The sequence below is a fragment of the Enhydra lutris genome, unplaced genomic scaffold (genome assembly GCF_002288905.1).
Source record: "Enhydra lutris kenyoni isolate GAN:26980312 unplaced genomic scaffold, ASM228890v2 scaffoldscaffold42, whole genome shotgun sequence".
NCBI lineage: Eukaryota > Metazoa > Chordata > Mammalia > Carnivora > Mustelidae > Enhydra > Enhydra lutris.
In genome coordinates this window covers 7,937,254-7,956,344 of record NW_019154126.1, presented here as the reverse complement: position 1 = coordinate 7,956,344, position 19,091 = coordinate 7,937,254, and the positions used below count along the sequence as shown (strand labels likewise).

At 42.2% G+C, this 19,091-nt stretch overlaps 1 protein-coding gene across 1 annotated transcript in view; it reads right to left on the bottom strand.

The window, feature by feature from the left end:
* LOC111155560 (cubilin) overlaps positions 1-19,091 on the bottom strand; it is a 257,013-nt gene that overhangs the window by 122,746 nt on the left and 115,176 nt on the right. The window contains exons 30-31 of the mRNA XM_022515785.1: positions 13,961-14,135; positions 12,345-12,514 (exon numbers count right to left, since the gene is read on the bottom strand). Of these exons, the coding sequence (XP_022371493.1) occupies positions 12,345-12,514; positions 13,961-14,135 (345 nt within the window). The remainder of the gene's footprint in view (positions 1-12,344; positions 12,515-13,960; positions 14,136-19,091) is intronic.

Sequence of the window (19,091 nt, the reverse complement as noted above, 5' to 3'; positions counted from 1 at the left end):
GGAAAAAGTATAAAAAACGGAAAAAATATAAAAATAGCTGTAGGAATAATAAACCCAAATTCTCATTTGTGGTATCCTTCAAGATAAGAATAGGGAATAGTATCAGTGTGGGCTACACATAGGATTTCACTGTCTCCTGAGTAATTCATTTCTTTTGGGGAAAAAAAAAGAACTTGAAGCAGATATGGCAAAATATTACAACTTGGCAAGTCTGGACAGTGAAATGGTTTTGTTCACGTATACTCCACATGCATTATGAGTTTATACTTTTTGATATACTTAACATATTTCAAAACAGAGTGTTTGGTATAGAGAATTAATGTCAAGGAAATAAATAGGATACGTAGAACAAGATTCACATACAAATATGTTCTTCATAGCATTATTATAATAAAAAAAGAAGTAATCAAAGTCATCAATAATAAGCTAGTGGTTAGATGAGTTCCAGTATGTCCATATAATTGATAATCTGCCCAAAGAAATTATTTTTAAGGAGAAACATATTAAATAATGATAAGTGAAAAAAGTAGGATTCAAAATGGTGTGTGGTAGTACCTTAACTATCTATGTCTACATGTGGTAAGTATGCATGTGTGTGTTTGGATTGGTATGTTCGTGTAGGAAATCAGCCAAATGTTTAACAGTCTGTCCTTAATATTGCAATATTATGGGTGGCATTGATTTCTTTTTTCTTCCTTTCTGTATTTCAGAAATTTAATATGAGGAACACGTAGAACTTTTAAATACCGTATATATTTAAAATATTTAAGGGTGTACCAGTCAGACACGTAAATAAACGATTCCATACAAGGACAAGAAGAAACTATGCTATTCCTCGGACAGTACCGCAGTAGCTAAGCCAGATGGCTACTAATGCCACTTAATCTGGCCTTTTGCTGCCTCACAGGAATGTCGTTAAACAGATATGGGTTCTGCTTTAAGAGCTCCAACACATTTGTTAGTTGGCTAATATCTCCAAATGTACCGCAGACCTCTCTCCAGGCTCTAGGCTCATCCATCCCATGGCATTCCAGACATCACTGCTTGGACGGCGCCACAAATCTCGAGTGTCAATGTCTCGGACTGAAGTCATCTTCCCTCCCCTAATTCCTCCTTCTCCCTCAGTTCTTGCCTCAGACTTCTCCCATATCCCCCAAATACAGGGGATCTTTATGTTCTGTCAATTCTCTCTCCAAGGTCTTTCCTAGTCCCGCCCACCACCTCCTCCACGGGGCCTCCTCTGGGTGAGGGACCTCATCACCTCTCACCTTGGTCACCACAGCAGCCTGAAGTTTTCCCTGCCTAAATGGGTGTCTCCTTTAACTCGGGTTCCTAACAAACCACGACCGCAGTGTACTCTTTATAAAATGTAACATGTGATACAAGAAAGCCGAGGATCCCCATCCTGTAAAATAACGCAATCACTGACGCTTTGCTTAGAGAGGAAGAGCAAGTGTGTGATCCCCATGAAGCACCCAGCACTGAGCCCAAAGACCCCTGCCCTGCCCGCCGATCTGATCCACACTCCTGCTGAAGGACTGACTCGTGATCACCTCCCAGAAATCGTCAGCACTCACAGCCCGAAGCATATGACTGAGGGGGGAAAATGAACATTAGCTTCCTCGTAATGTTTGCATTTTCCTTTCCAGAAACTGGAATCTGTTCCCTCAGATCATGCTGGAGAATAAGTGAGTAGGAAAACATTTCGACTGCCTCTCCTATTTTCTGGCTTTACAAAGTTGCATTTCGCTCAGGGAGGAAATAAACCAATTGAATGTGTGGGTTAAAATTTATGACAAGCTGGAGTAAAAGGAAACTATTTTAATTCAAAAGCAAAACACACAGCATGTTTTATAATCCCCCAAAGTTTGGGCTGAGCAAGAGAGTTGAGCTTTCCAGGCAAAAAAATCGTGAATGTATACGCATAGTTATGTGTGTAAGACTATGCTCTTGTTTTCATTTTCTGCTCTACTACTTTTTTCCTCGTCAACTCATTTGTGAATCTTCTGGAAGGTGTTAAAATAGCACATTTATGAGGTGATACAATTCAGTGAGATGAAGGAGTAGAGAATGTGTGAAAAAAATTATAATAGGTATTTTAAGATTTTTAAGAGTATTAAAGTAAGATAAAATGAATATGTTCATAACTAATGAAGACAGTTAGAAATGAACTTTGGGGGGGGTGCCTGGGTGGCTCAGTGGGTTAGGGCCTCTGCCTTCGGCTTGGGTCATGGTCCCGGAGTCCTGAGATCGAGCCCCGCATCAGGCTCACTGCTCAGCGGGGAGCCTGCTTCTTCCTCTCTCTCTGCCTGCCTCTCTGCCTACTTGGGATGTCTGCCTGTCAAATAAATAAATAAAATCTTAAAAAAAAAAAATAAATGAACTTTGGATTACGGATCTGGTTCTGTGTACCTACGGTTCACAGTTTTTAAAAAGATAAGACCTTCAACAAAGTATTAGTAGACAGTAATAGAAGCAGTAGACATAGTCACAGAAAAATGTGGAGTAGCAATGAACATTTATCTGTACCAGACACTGTGCTAAATACTTTACATTTTAAAAAAATTCAATTCTTCTTCCAATTCTACTTTACAGTTGGTTAAATTGAGACTCAGAAAACAGAACTTGCTCACAGTCACACGCTAAGCCGTGTAGAGCCAGTATATGAATCCCATCCATGGGACATCTGAGCAATTATCATAAAGCCAACTGAAAAGATAAAACACAGTTTTATTCATTGAGAATAGAATATTGAGAGATCGTGATTTTCTGAAGCTAAGCGATAGGTCCATGATCTCCGAGAAAGATAATCATGGGAGCTCAGGAAATAGAATGGAAATGTCCCTCATTTATTTAGACCTGCAATAATGCATCCTCAGTGGCATTTGAGAAAGTCTTGTCTGGGGCCCCCATGGATTTCAGGGCAGTTGGCACCTGTCATGCATTCCATCCCACTGAACATGCATGGGATTCTCCGCGTGGCTAATTCAGCAGACTGTGTGACAAAGGGCACAGTGTACACGACCAGTAAGCAAACCTAAAACTTGTATCCCTGATTCCTAAACTTGGTTTTCTTCTTTGATTCAGATGTAAATCCACTCCTTGTCCTTTCCTGGCCTAAAAAAACCACAACCTACTGGTCTAGCATGGCCTCTCTCACCTGAGCCTGGCCTAATTTGGTTTTCAACCCAGTCTTTACCTTTTATTTCATTTTTAACTCCTTGCAACACATGTCTACTGCTTTGGATTGCCTTAAAGATGATCGGGGGAAGGAGGAGATATTTGGGGTACAGAAGAGATCATTCACATCGGGGTAGAAAGTCAGTTTGGTGCATGAGAGTCTCCAAAATATTTTTATGTGCTACACATGGTGGTGTAGCTGTTACCGGAATTCCCATCTTGGAATGGGAATGGCTCTAAGACAGAGGAAATATTAAGTGATAGGGAGGGGGATCCCTTAGGAAAATATCCAAGCTGTTAAAGTCATAAGTATATGTGAGGAAGGAAATGAAAATATTACTCATTATAGCAGCTTTCGTTGGGGGTGGGGGGAGGGGGAGGAAATGTGGGGTTCCCGGTCGGTGACGTTTGCCAGCTCAGCGCCTCTGAGATGAAACACCAGGTTAAATACACAGCCATGCATCTCACCGCGGGACTTTGTCATCCCTATTCCTTTGCTGTTAAGTTATTGCACTCAGTCTTCCATTTTTACAGATTATAACCTCTAGTAATTTGGCATTGTTGCAAGCAGTAACTCAAAGATTACTGGAAATGTTGATAGGAAAATACATCCAAGAAGCTCCTTTAGTTCTCACAAATAAACAAGCATTTAGGGAGACCATGAGCTGAAATGTAAACGAAACCAAGCAAAGGCCCTACCCGCAGATTGAGAATTGTGGCTTCAAACTCAGTAATGCTTTGCTTTGGGGACTGGCACAGCTCTGGGTGACTAATGTGGTACTGGAAGGCAAAACGGCGAGGCAGCTTATCAAAAGAAAGTCACAGAATAAAACGTTTTAAAGAAATCGTCGGAGATCGTCCTCAAGCAGCAAATAGAAACTAAACTTTCTGTGGGAAAAAGTGAGGGAGAAAGGGAAGAAATGGAGGTGGGGAGAGACTAATTTTTGGCCTGGATCTATTTGTAAAACAATAAATATTTAAAGAATCACTTCCATTGTCTCTTTGAAGCTCTGAGTTCTATTATTCCTGTGTCTATTTGCTCTGTTGTGAAAAGATCAATGTTTTGAAAGAAAACACATCATGGGCAGTTTCTTAAAAAAAATAAAATAAATAAAACAAAATATGGATTCCGTGTTCTGTGTTTGCCCTGGTCCACCCTGTGCCTTACTGTCAAATTGTGTGAACGATAGCAGACTCCCCGGCTATGGGCGGGGGTCGGGGGTCTGGTCTTCCTCACTTCAAATCACACACTTTGTTTTCTTTCTCCTCCACTGGCACACAAAGCTTCAGAAAGAAAAACAGTTGCTCACCATGTGCCTCCCCCCCCCCTTTTTTGTACTAGGCTCTGTTAGCCCTAATGTATGTTTTCTCCTAAAGAGAGGCTGGACCGGGGCTGTGCTCTGCTTGCTTTTATCTGCTTCTGACTGATTCTCACAAGGCAGACATTCCATCGTGCTGAGCAAAGAGGATGCTGAAACCAGGGGGCGGGAGTCTCCAGGCCCCCCCCCCCCCCCCAGGAAGCGAAGCGGCAGAAATGACCTCTCCCGCTCCCACACTCCCCTACTGCCAGCACTGCTCAGAGATCGATAAGAGCTCGCAGAGCTACATGGATTTAAGGCTCGGAAGAGAGACTCTAATTAAGCAATTAAACCATCAGTCAGAGGTCACGTTAATACTCAGCCTTCGTGAAAGGCAACATAATGGAACCATTTTCGTGCTGACCATACAGAGTCAGGCCCAACCAGTGGGTCCCACTGCTGCCTTAGCAAGAAATACTCACAATGTGTCATTCCGGAGAGCCGGAGGTTAATTGCACTAGCCACTCAAAAGGGACGGAGTAGAAAGTGCAAACATATTACCAAATTAGTTGAAACCTGACCGTCAGTTGAGCTTTCTGATTAGCTCCCCACGATGCCATCACCATTTCATTAGAGGTCAGAAAATTCCGTTTCTCTTTCTTTTTTCATTATAGCAGCATGAAATTCTAGCAGCATGATGTTATCTGAGTTCTCATGTGGCTCAAAAGAGTGAGACTGTATCTCAATAATGAACTCAGCACAGCACATTCCCAAATGTGTCATCTGCAGTTTTCCACTGAAGCATTGACTATTGCAGGAGTAGAGACTACAAAATCCACCTACTCACGGGTTCAGCCATGCAGCTGTTAGCAATTCATGCACCAGAGGGCTGCCTTTCGGGTACCAAGACTATTGCTGGTGGTTATGTGAAAGGGGATGGAGGCCGGGCATTACTGTTCCATTTTAAAATTGTCATCCATTTCTTCCTCTTGCTAAATGCTGCCTATAGTTCCACAAGGCCAAGAGAGATGGGGGTCCCTGTGGGCTTACCCTGCCTCTACTTAGGACCACTGGGGACCAGACTTGCTACAGGAAGAGCTCTCTTCTGCACAACAAGTGGAGCGTGGAGATGACCTCCTAGCCAAGGCCGATCCTGTGTCCCAGAGCAGAAGCTGAAGCTTAGGGTGTCGGTGCGGGTCTGGCTGTGATCTCTGGAGTGAAGCCCCACACCGACGTCACTAGACACTCAGTGTCTGTTTCTTCACGTCCCACCTCGTGCTTCTCCTCTGACCCACAGATGCAACTCCTAACTGGATCCTCTCTATCTGTGGGTTCACCAGGTACTCGATTTTATAAATGAGCAAACTCAGATCCCCCAGCCATGACAAGAGGGAGTGTTGGAGCCGTGCCCGGACACTAGTGGTGCCGTACGGTCTGGTGCAAAGTTGACACCAAAGATTGAATGGGTGCATGGAGCCCAGACCACCCAATGTCAAGGCAAAGACACCTTCTACCTCATATCTGGAATCCTAACCTCTTCCTTATATTGATAAATTAAGTCCTGGCCATCCAAAAGAGAATTCAAAATGATTCCAAAGGAACCCTAGCTTTATTTTCTCCTCCTATTTTTTCAGTTGTCTTCTATTCTGCTATTCAGTTCCTCGCATGTCCACTGTAATTCTAATATTTTCTCAGAATACTTATCATTACTTTAGGCATGCTTATGTTTTAGTGCTGGTCCTGTTATTAATTTTTACCGGGTCTCGATCCTGACCATATGGATTTCAATGTTCTTATTTTTAAAATAAGAATACTACCCTAAAATCAGCATATGACAGTAAATTACCTCTAATCTCTCCTCTTGTAAACTTAATATCCCATGTATCTATGTGTTTGCAACTATTAGCCATAATGTCTGTTAAAATTAATATTTCTACTTCTGACAATCCGAACTGTTACAGGAGTTTTAAAAAACATGATTGCTGGTCCCATCCAGCCATACTTTACTTTGATATTTCAGAGTACAATTGAGCTCTATTAAAAATCCCATGAACACAAATGTTATCTAACAGTATCACTGGCAGCTGAATATTTTTCTCTTTGCTAATGACTCTAAGCAAAAGGACCAAGAAACTAACTTGAATGTCTCCAGAATGAATGATTGGCTTTGTCTGAACTTAAACTGCAGAGATGTTATGTAAGATATTGGACTGTAGGCTATGTTTCACATCCAGTGTCCATCTAGCTGTAAAGGATAGATGGTTGGTGCCTCAATGAACCCCTGGACAGCTAACTGTAACTTGGAGCCAAGCTTCCAGCCTCACCAGGACACTGCCTGCCTGCTTCCAAGCTCTGCCGGCCTCCCATCCTATAACTGGGTCCACTTGGCAACCACACATAGCAGATCTCTACCCTAGTTTACCAGAATAGTCCTTCTTCACATTACTTTAAACATTTGTTAAGGTAATTTGTAAACTGCACAGAAAAAAATGGCTTGGCTTATGTGTGATTTCTGTAATTTTCAATACAAATACATCTGCAAATCAAAGAAAACTATATGTCTTGGGGTTAGCCATGTGTTTTAATTTCTTATCCTGAAAATATGAAGTTTATAGGACCGGTCTGTCTCCAGATCTCTGCCTTGAACATGACTTCATCAATTACTCTATGTATCCCTTATATTCAGTTGCTCCTTTTCAACAGCACCATGCCTTCCCCACATGCTTGAGCTTCTCCATCATTAAAACAAATCAAAACAAAAGCAAAAAAACAACTTTCCATTGGTCTTGCCTTACCTGTAGATTATAGCCTTTTATCTCCTTATAACATTCACTGTCATAACTCCAGGAAAAAGCTGAGAAGCTCCTGCCTCTCCTAACACATTGTGATCTTCCACTATTACCCACACCCATCCTGCTCCTTACAAGGTCATCAAAGTCATCAAAGACTTAATCCAGTGGCCTGGCTTCAATCCCCTTCCTAGTTGACCTCTGCTGTATTTGATACCTTTGATTCCTGTGATCACTTACTCTTAAAATTCACTTCACTCCTCATTTCTATACTACCACTCTCTCTGGTTCTCCACCTACTTCTGAATGCCTTTTCTTAGTCTTCTCTTCCTCTGTTCCTCCATTTGCCCCTTAAATGGTGATATTTCTTTTTTTTTTTTTAATTTTATTTATTTCTTTCTTTAACAGACAGAGATCACAAGTAAGCAGAGAGGCAGGCAGAGAGAGGAGGAAGCAGGCTCCCTGCTGAGCAGAGAGCCTGATGTGGGCCTCGATCCCAGGACCCTGAGATCATGACCTGAGCCAAAGGCAGAGGCTTTAACCCACTGAGCCACCGAGGCACCCCGGTGATATTTCCTAAAGAGTTTACTTGGCGCTTTTCTCTTTAGAAAATGCTATTATAGGTGATCATACCTACTTCCGCAGCTTAACAACTACCCAGATAAACAGAAATATTCCCAAATGTATATGTCTGGTCCAGATGCCATCGTGAGCCCTAAACTCCTATGTCAAACTTTATAAGGGCCGTAGTGTAGACGGCTAAACTAAAAAGTTTCTTAATCAGACTCATGGTATCTACCCCTTTACTCACTTCATAGTGTCGTCTCTCACTCATTCTTCAAGTGAATAGAGTTGATTCCCTCATCTCTATCGCCCACCTCACCTTCTACCACGTAATTAGTCTCTAAATCTTGGTGACGGTACAACCACATGAGTTCTCCAATACATCTCTTCTTTTCCACACCCAAGGCCACTGCCCAAGGCTTTTCCATGGCTTCCCAAACAGCCTTCATGCTACCTTTCTCTTTCTCAGCCAACCCAGTCCTCACACGGCCACCTGCTATCATTGTAAAATACAGTTTTGAGTTATAATTCTTCTGTTTCACAGAAAACTTCTATTAACTTCATATAATCTATAAAATAATTACAGATTCAGAAAGCATGAGAGAGTTTGTCCAATCCTGAGGCTACTGAGAATGTCTTCTATAGACTCTTGGTCTCTACATGCTCACCCATGGGTAGCTAGCTACACTCCAGTACAACATCTTTTCTATCCTCACAGGTCTGTGTGTAGACATCCCTCTGTGCATAATTTCCCCAATTCTTTTTCCAAAGCCTCCTCTCCTGGCCTCGCTCCCACATTTCTACTGGTGAAATTCTGCCACGAAAATGTCATCTCCAGTGTGAAAACTTCCTTGGCTTCCAGATCCAAATGAATTGCTCCCTCTGTTTTCTCATGATGATTATTATGATTATGGAGTCCTAGGGACATGAGATGGTAGGCCCTATGCTATGAGAAAGTTTCCTAAGCAGGCTCTTCTTTCACTGATGTCCTTGAGGCCCATGGTCACAGATGGGGAGCCCTGAATCTTCAGCCCATTGCTCCTTTTACTATTCCATGCCACCCCCTCTCCCAGGGCTCATTGCACATGCCTCTCGGAGGGCACTCACCATCAGCACCATTCTGATTATGGCTAGCACAAATCAATACCTTTCTACATGAAAAGCAGGTCACTTACAGCATCCCAAATATCCCAACAACAAATCTGACACCGGTACTCTTATTTTGCCCATTTCACAGTTAAAGAAACTAAAGCTGAAAAGTTAACTTTCTTCAAGGCAACACCACATCTGAAAATGGCAAAATTCAGGCTCTGCCCCAGGTCTTCCTCACCACAGGGCTAGACTTCTTAACCATGGCACCATGCAATTGAGGTAATTCTTTTTTATTTTATTTATTTTTTAAAAAAATTCCCCAAGATTTTATTATTTGTAAGAGAGAGAGAGAGAGAGAGTGAGCACAAGCAGAGGAGTGGCAGTCAGAGAGAGAAGCAGGTGTCCCGCCGAGCAAGGAACCCAATGCAGGACTTGATCCCAGGACCCTAGGATCATGACCCACGCCAAAGGCAGACGGTTAACTGACTGAGCCACCCAGGTTTCCCAAGATGTAATTCACTTTTTATATCGAAGTTTTGCTCAAGTGCTTAGTGGCAACTGTTTCTGAAAGCCCCATCGGCCCAATGGCAGGGATAGTCCAACTACCTCATATAGGATTCCCTTTTCCCGACAACTTGTTTGGACTATTACATTTTATATTTTACCTCATTTGCTAGCCTGAACTCCTCCCAGCACCTGTCTTTGGGTTTATTTTCCTGTCTCCATGCCTATGACCAGATCATACTTGAGGCTTCACTTCCTCCTATCTGTTGCCTCCTGCTAAGTTTGTTAAGTCAAGGCCGGCTGCAGGCTGAGATATGGCTGTGGTTAATAACAAACCCTGTCTGTATATTTATATCCCATGTAGGTGGAAAGCTCTACTCATGAACACAGGAGGGGAAAAATGTAGCCATGCTGGGCGTGCCTTTGACCCATTTGACCTAGGCTTTGTTTTGCTCACACACTTTTGTATGTTGAATTTTATGGGTTATGGACTTTGGGATTCTTGTTTTTCTAAATGTGATGTCTTTCATCAGATTTAGAAAAGTCTTGGTCTTTAGTTTTTCTTTTTTATAATAAAGATTTTATTTATTTATTTGACAGAAAGAGAGAGAGAGAGAGAGAGCATAGGCAGGCAGAGGGGCAGATGGAGATGTAGAAGTAGGCTTCCTGCTGAGCAGAGAGCCCGATGTGCGGCTCCATCCCAGGCCCCTGGGATCATAACCTGAGCTGAAGGCAGACACTTAACCAACTGAGCCACTCAGGCACCCCAGTCATTAGCTTTTCAAATCTTGCTTCTGTTCCATTTAACTCTCACTTTTCCTTCTGAGATTACAATTAAATGTATACCTTTTATAAGCCTCTTCTATGTGTCTTAACCTCTCTTCTATATTTTCCATATTCTTGCCTATCCATGCTTTTTCCCCAGATAGAGTCTTCTGACTTATCTTCCAGTTCACTTTTTCCTCTCTTCATCTGTCTAATCTGTCTAAAATATTTTAAAAAAATCTTTGACTAGATCTTAATTTCAGCTATTATATTTCATCCAGTTTTAAAAATTTTAATTGGTTCTCATTCATATTTGCAATGTCACTTTTCATAGTTTGCAGTTACTTGCTGAGAGTTTAAAGTTTGACTTTTATCTCCATGAGCCTAGTAATCATAATTGTTCACCAATCTGCCACGTTAGTATGTTTGTTTCCATTGTCTGTTATTCATATTGTATCTCATTTATGTTGTTATCTCCTCAGGTACATGCATATCTTTGATAGTGTGCTGGCTATTGCCCATGAAAACTTATTAGTAGAAATGAGATCTAGGATGACTTTATGTCCCTTTGAAGAAAATTCTAAATTGCTTTTGTCAGATGTCCAAAGATATATTAACAGTACAGGGTATCCTCTCATTCAGATTTTGGGTCCACTCAGCTGACTCAAAGCTAGGATGCAGTCTGTAGGCTGTTTTACTGTTCTTTACCTTGATATGAGATGGCTTGCCAGGACTTCCACTCTATTCCATCTCTAAACTCACACTTTGCTCCTCTTTGCCCTGAGAGGCTCACAGAGGTGCTGCTATCCCCATCTGGATCAGCAAATGCCCTATAGGTAAAAGCTATCTCAAATACTAGGCTCACACCTCTTTAGTATTTACTCAGAGATTTCGCACTATCTGGTGAGTTCTTTGCTACATTTAGGAAGGTGTTTTTTAATATCACCTAAAATGTTTAAATTATCTTTGTCAGGAGAGTTGGTCTGAGTCATCATTATGGCAAGTGTATACTTTGCTCTATACCTTAAGTTTGTACAATGCTTTGCCAACTTAGACTCTGAAGATTCATTTAGAAGACTAATACTTAGTCATAAATCAACTGATCTTTTAAGTAGTTTACTAATTTTACCTTGTAAAATAGTATTTGAAATCATACCATTTGACTGGACTATTTTGAAAGATGTGAAACAACTTTTGAGTTTTCCTGAGGTAAATCTGAAAGCTAGCCAGTTGGAGTTTGTGTAAGAAACTGTCAGAAAACTAAAATAGAAAGATCCATTAGCCAAGAGAATCTGGTTTATATTTGAATGAAATGTTTCTAAATACAAATGAAAGATGGAAAATTTTTAGTTAAAAAAATCAGGTAACCAAAAAAAAAAAAAAAGAAAAGAAAAACAAAAAGAAAATCTCAAAATACATCCTCATTCACTCTTACATTAAGGATAAATCATTAGTTTCAAGTGAGAATGTACTAAAGTTGAAGGTAGTAACAGAAACTGGTTATCTGGCCAACTAATAGGAATCTCAACCTCAATCCCCCAATTTATTCTGTCCTATCAGACATTGATTTGTTCTAGTAGCAGACTGAGATACCCTGATCTTAAGAAAAAAAGAACCCATGAAAACCCCCAGGAGGCTTAATAATAATTGATTTGAAGTAGTTTGATAAATTTCTTCCATTAAAAGTTCCCTATTCTCTCTTGCAGCTAACTCTGACTAATGATATATGGAAGGAGAGTTGCATGAAAATTTTGTTTCCTTGATTAAAAAACCACAAAACAGAAAAAACAGCATAATTCCTTCTCCCTTTCTCTGCGTCTATACTCAGGAAGGATGTTCAGAGCTACTGTCACCATTTTCTGACAATGAGGAAACAAACACAAAATGACAAATCAACATACTACGGATGGTAGACCACACTACGGATGGTAGAACAGAAACGGAGTTGCTAAAAAACCCTGAAATCAGCTACCTCCTGATTTGTATTTAGATAAAAAAGTAAATGTCCTTATATTTTAGGTTGCCAATAGTTGGGTTTCCCATGATTTATTATTGAAAACATTCATAATTAATTCATTTACTAAATATTCTCACAAGGCAATATTCTGACCCTGGTTTGACTATAGACGGTGCTTGAAATCGTGTCACCTACCATAATACAAGAGTCCTGAGGTTCAAGGTCAAAATCAGTGAAGTTCAAGAGAACACGGTGATTTCTTTCCACCCGAATGACCCAGGAGCAGTCAGTGTTACGCCTGTAAGGACTGGGGTAATTTGGAGAATGAATCTCTCCAGCGGGAGCCTGGAAAATCCCACCACAACCTGTAAGTAGGAAACCCAATTCAGGAATGAGAAGACTCTATGATGCATAAAACTTTGCCCCATGACCTGATAGCTTAGAACAGTATGTTGCCTTGTTCAACCACCTGTTTTATGTTGGTGCTAAACATTGTGCAGAACTGAATATCCACCATTAATTTCATTCATCCCAACAAAATGAAGAAGGATGACTAAGAAAATCCCTAAAATTTTTTAATACTGATGACAAAAGTAATTTAAAAAAAATTTTTAAATACTGAAAAATAAGTGCAAATAAAATCATATTCTCATAAAGCCATAAAATGCCTCTTATTTGTTCTCTAAAAATATACTGTAAGAATAACACATCTCCTAAGAATTTGGTAACTTAGTAGTGTATGCTTTTAATAATTTAATATCTATCTTTTAAAATTTAATATTCTGGGCCTGGTACAGTTATTCAGTCTTTTTATTCCTATGATATTATCAAATACCTATCACTGTGTGTCTCTATGCCTTATCATATCTTAGAGTTATAATAATATAAACCTATAATAAAAAAAGTAGTAATATTTTCTAATAGCTGACAATCATTCGGGGTAATCTAAACACTATGTCTACATAATCATATATATATATATATTCCTCTTTAAATTCACATATCATTAACTTTAGGAAAGATCCAACACATTTACTATACCACCTTCGAGTTCCCTAAGTGGGGCCGCGAGGTAGCCTGGGGTCACATCTATGCTTTGTCATTTCCTAGCTATGTGACTTTGGACAACTAATAACATCTCTGAGTTTCAATTTCCTCATTAGTAAGGTGATGATTTGAAATTACCTTCCCTCATAGGCTGATTGTGAGGGATGAAATGAGATCGTGCTCACGGAACAGAATAGATCTTTGGCACCTAGTTAGCTGTCAGGTAACATGGCTTTATTAGTAGCTGAATAGGTTAACTCCTGCTCAAATATTTTGTGCATTCATTTTTTATTAAAAAAAATATTCACAACAGGTAAATATTATTAGACTGCCTAAGATGCTAGACAGAACACCACTGTATAATACACGGTAATTCTTCAGATTTCACAAATCTAACTTTTACAGTTTGGGCATCTGCCAAGCATCCAAAGGTCTGTACCATGGCATGAAGTAATTTACCCTTTGCTGATGCCCATATTTGAGGCCAGAGAACAGCCCAAGGCCCTTGGAGAGTAAGTTAGTCCAACCAATTACCCTGCTTCTACTTTCACCATGGATTTAAATACTTTCACATATTTTAACTCTGGAAGTTAAATTCTATCCCATGGTTTTTAGGGAAGAATAAATGCCAAAGCAGCATTTGCCATTTGAGGAGTCACCAAGTTGTCACTGTGTTAGGGCTTCATACCTCTCTCTCCAATCATTTCATGACATTTATAAGGGTTCAGTCCAAGTATTTGGAGATACCTCCTCGGTTCACTCACCTCCAGGGACTGCTTGCCATGAGGCATTGAAGCCTCTGCCATTTATAGAGCTGTCAGTCTTGAAGCGGATGGCTAGCTCATTTCCAGTGCTGGAGACTTGTATGGGATTCTCAGATGATCTTTGGGCACACAGCTGGGCTATTCGGGGAGAGTGGAAATCAGGGCCTCCATAGACCTAAGACAGGATGCAGAAAAAAGGACTGAAATTAAGAGATATATCTAAGCAATGACAGCCCTTCCCCTGACCTTGTTGTACCACCAGCTCTTGAATTCTATTATCATGAGAGACTGAAATCTCAGCCTTCCTGGGTGGGGTGAACTATAAACTTGAGCTGGGTTTTCAAAGGCACTCCCTCAGCCCTAGGAACACACAAATTCTGCCACCCACAAAACGCCTGCTTATTCTATCAGTCAGAATTGTACAGCTGAACTGAACAGATTATTCCAGAATCTTCCCTATCTCCCTCCTTCCTCTTTCCACGTCTTCATAGGATTTCCTGCTTTCTTTGGCAGAGGCATTGCCGATAAAACTCGGCATTGCCGAGTCTGGCTATCTAACTCTTCTAGGCACATGGGAATAGAGTTAGCATAAAGCCACTTTGTTTGTGACAGTTCACTGAAACTATTGATCTCCCTGTTGGATTTTTAAAGGATCTTCCACTTAGCAATTTGAATACTTTATAAAATTAAGCGTGTAATATAATATTTTGTTTTTTCAGAGAGAGTGAAAATATAACCTCTGTATCAGTGTGTTCTGTGGTATCCTTAAGAGGGACTCCCCCCGATTCTCTCCGAATCTACTCCCAGAATCCCACTGGTGAGAACATGACCAAGAGCAGCTGGATTCCTCTGGGGAATGGCCCTGGACACAACCCAGTATCTGGACGTCTCCCTCTAGATCCATCTCAAGTATCCTCAGGTCTCCTGGGCTCCTCCAACTGGCAACCATCTACCTGACTAGGACCCAGTGCCCCAGGGACACATTCCTCCCAGGAAGTGCCCCCACCTTCACCCTGGGGTCTCAGAGTCACATCTTTCAGGCAGATGTACCCAGCCCAGGGCAGGTCTCTAACTCCTCAGACACAGATTTCTCACTGGGGGTGGGGAGGAAGGGGACAGGAAGATAAGAATCAAACAAAAGGTACTGAACCCCTGCCTCCAGACCTTGCCAACTCAAATTTGTAGCAGAAAGGCCATTTTTGGTGACAGTTTTCAGGCATAATGGTATCTGGGTCTTTCCCCATCCCCCACATGGCATATGGTCATTATTCAGTGCTCCAGGGGAGAAAGCAGAAGAGGGAAAGCAACGCTGGGAGATCTGTGTGCAGGGCCCTCCCACTCCTGGCCACTGTATGGCTCTCCCACCTCCGAGCGCTCTCCCCCCATTCCTCTGGCCCCAGGCCCTCGCCCACCCTCAGGGCAGCATTTAACTGATAGGGGGAATCCCTCAAGGGTTCTCTGAGGGGAGAGAGTGAGAACAAGAAGCCTACTTTTGGTGAGGCTGTGTGATTTGAATCTATAATGATTTCTTTGTCTGATTCATTCCCCCCAGCCATGCAGGAAAGGCCAAAATGAATGAAACTGCTGTTCACAGAGGGCTGAGCACAAGGACTTTAATTGCAAAGGAATGAAGCAGGCGGATGGCTTCAAGCTTATTTTCATAGGAGGAGCTATGTTTGTGTGGCCCCCTAAGTCCCACCAAAAGCAGGACTTTTGGAGGAGCCCTGTGTGGCCCTTTATACGTACACATATGCAAATGACAGGAGCAGATTGCTTCAGGCTTATGGTGTCCTTTCCCGATTTGCCTGCATCCCCCCCCTTCGCCCCAACACAGTCCTCAGAGCATGAAACTGACGGCATGTGTTCCCAATCATCCGAGCCCAATAAACAGCACATATTTGGAGAGAACACTGAGCACAAGGCTTTAGTTCTGACAAAGAAAACTTGCACGTCGGCAAAATATTCTCTGTTTTCCCTGCTCGGGGTCCCCTTAAGATCACAAACATAACGGGTCTGAGGGTATGAGTCCGCTGGGCCTTAGAAGCCTCCAGAAGAAACAACACTGCCGCTTCTGATATTCTTTGCTTCCCCTCTTACGGGGCTGGATTCACAACAGACCATCCCAGAGAGACCAGAGGGAGTAAACTGCCCACACCAAGCAATTGTCTTGATTTATTGCCCCAAGGAGTGGATTTCCTTTTCTGTTTTATGCGGGAGCAGGCTCCTTTCTCAAGAGACTGAAGCAAAATCAGCCAGTATTTCCATGACCCAAACAATAGAACGGTACTTTTGGCTTCCACAAATAACACCAACAGTTAACGCATGACTCTTCAAAAGAGGAAAAAGATGGAAAGAATTTCAGGGTGTGGTTCATTCGACTACAGCATATGACTAAACTTGCGGGGTGGGGGGGAAGCGGGTCTGATGATCAGAGATTAAAAAATGTGTTTTTATAAAATGTTCAGGATATAGGACATTTCAAAGCCTATGGTTTTAATCTGTTTTGAACATTTCTTTCTGCTCTGTTAGCTCCATTGATTGTTACGATCAAGTCAGCATTCCAGGGTTATGAGTAACCAAACGGCTATTGCTTAATGCAAGCGGCCACTTTCTGGACACTGAGTTTTGAGGGGAAAAAAATATTGGCTCCTGGTAAAATTTGGTGAAACCCAGGTAAGCCTCATACTTGGTGATAGAGAGGTCCCACCTGGCAAGGCTTGGAGCAGGCGGATCTAGAAAAGTCAGCCGTGTCTCCAGGCCATGTGACCACCCCAGGGAACATTTTGAAACCTATTGCTAGCATGTTATCAGCAGCTATGGTATGAGGGATGGAAAACTTCCTTTTCTCATCATTAGTGCAGATTTATTACAGCACTTTCCACCTGACAGAAGCATTTGCCAAGATGTCAAACAAGGTTTTTGAACAAAATGTAAGGGGGTTACTCATTTCAGCCATAAGAAATAAGCTTTCCCAAAATACTTAAGAGGCTCGAAATAGTCCCCCCAAACCCTGATTTTGATGCAACATGGGAGACCACATTGTTCTCACAAAAATAAGCCCCAAGCTGATGGGAGCCTCACCTCAGAGCTCTTTCTGCGCAGGGTTCAGACCTGCCTAAATGCAGCTGCCTGGAGACCATGCCTTGTCCCCCTGTCCCCCCAGTTGAGTCTTGCAGGGAACAGCCCTAGTCTGCTTTCTCATGTAATGGGTATGACAAAAGCCTCAGCACAATGAATCCATTTACATTTTGCCAAGTGGGCAACAATCACATGTGCTTTGGAATATGAAAATGAAGGGTTAGGAACATTTCACATTACTGTGGAAAAGTCTGCTGCCAACCCTTCGTAAGTGTTAAGGGGTTTTATGCCACTGAAAAACATCCTTGCTGGCAAGAAAGACCATTTGAACCTTCCACATGTGAGTGTTAGTCCCACTCACACTGTGAGTGTGAATTTCAGGAGTCACCTTGTTCTCTCTTCCCAAAAACCTTTCCTCTTCTGAGATGGAGTCATGACTTGGCAACACCCAGGACCGACATGAAGACAAGGGTAAAAGGTTTTAACACAAAGACTTAACCAGCTCCGTCTCTGATTTCACTTATTGCAGCATTATCCTCCTTTAGAGAGCCCAGAGCTGCTCAGTGCAATTCTGTGATTCCACATCCACTCAATGAGGGCATGATTTGAGAACCCCATTTCTTTTCAAAGAAAGAACTGGTTGGGACACCTTCATGGCTCAGTGGGTTCAGCATCTGCCTTGGGCTCAGGTCTTGATCCCAGGGTCAAGTCCTACATTGGGCTCCTTGCTCAGTGGGGAACCTACTTCTCCCTCTGCCTATAGCTCCCCCTGCTTGTTCTCTCTCTCTAACAAATAAATATAATCTTAAAAAAAAAAAAAAGAACTTGTTTTGTAATTAAATGATGTTTTAAGTGCTAAAGTTTCCTCTAAAGCCTATGCCGCTCATTTCAACATCTTGTACACTGCCCACCTCTCTCTCTCTTTTTATACTGGCTTATGCGGAGCATGGAGTAGGGGATGGATTCTGTTCCAAGCTCATCCACTCACTGTCCCTGTGGTCATGGAAAAACCCATCAATATTTTTGAGCCTCTGTTTTGACGATGGTAAAATGGGGATAAAATTCCCTTCTTACCTCGCAGGATTATTTAACATTCAAATGGGAAAATGGATGTCAAAATCCCTTCGCAAACCACCAGCCATGTGCGTTAGTTTGGTGTGTCAATCAGAGATATATATGCTTTCATCCATTCCACAAATACATATCATGTGTTTTTCTGTTTGCCAAACACTCAGCTGCAGGTATAGCAGTAAAGCAAAACCAAAACAAAGAAATACCCAGCCCTTCATGGAGCTGAAGTCCTGGTAGATACAGAACACTTGTCATGAAGCACGATAGCCATTTTTAGAGCTGAGGTGATAGGAGCTTTGTGTGTTGGAAGCCATTAAATTTAGCAGACAGTTTCTGTTCCTAATGACTAGATCCCTGATTATAATAGATTCTCAAAGGCCATCTTCATCACCTGAGGGAAATGTCATGCAGTGTTGCCGCCATGTGGATCCCCCAGTGGCAGCTGCCATCTCACCAAGGCCACCCCTTCTCTACACTCTGCACACCCCCCACTGTCTTTCCTAAGGGAGACTGACATGTGGGGCCATAACAATCCTGAGTGCAGTCTGTCAGTGGGGACAGGGGTCTGGGGACAGCGCCTCAGACTCACACCCTTAGAGGGATGGTCTGACAAGCAGTCCTCATGGCACCTCAGAGGGACCCAGTGGGACCTGAGTCCCCCTGAGTGGCCCTCAGGGGCTCCCTCACTGGCTCTTCCCCCTTCACCCCACCTCCTGCTGTCCCCTCATGCCTGCTTCCTGGTACCACCTCCAAGTTGAATTGCCTGCCACCAAGTCCTTCAGACCCGGCTTTTAGGAAACCCCAACTGAGATTCTTAATCCCATTTGTTCGTCAACATCACTCACAAAGAATGGATACTTGTCCAAATGTCTGGACGTAGAACACAGCTGGCCACTGGAAATAATTTAGGGAGTTTTGCAGGGTGATCTCTAGTTCCACCCCGAATTCTGGGGTAGAGTGAATGTGCTGACAAGTGATCTGA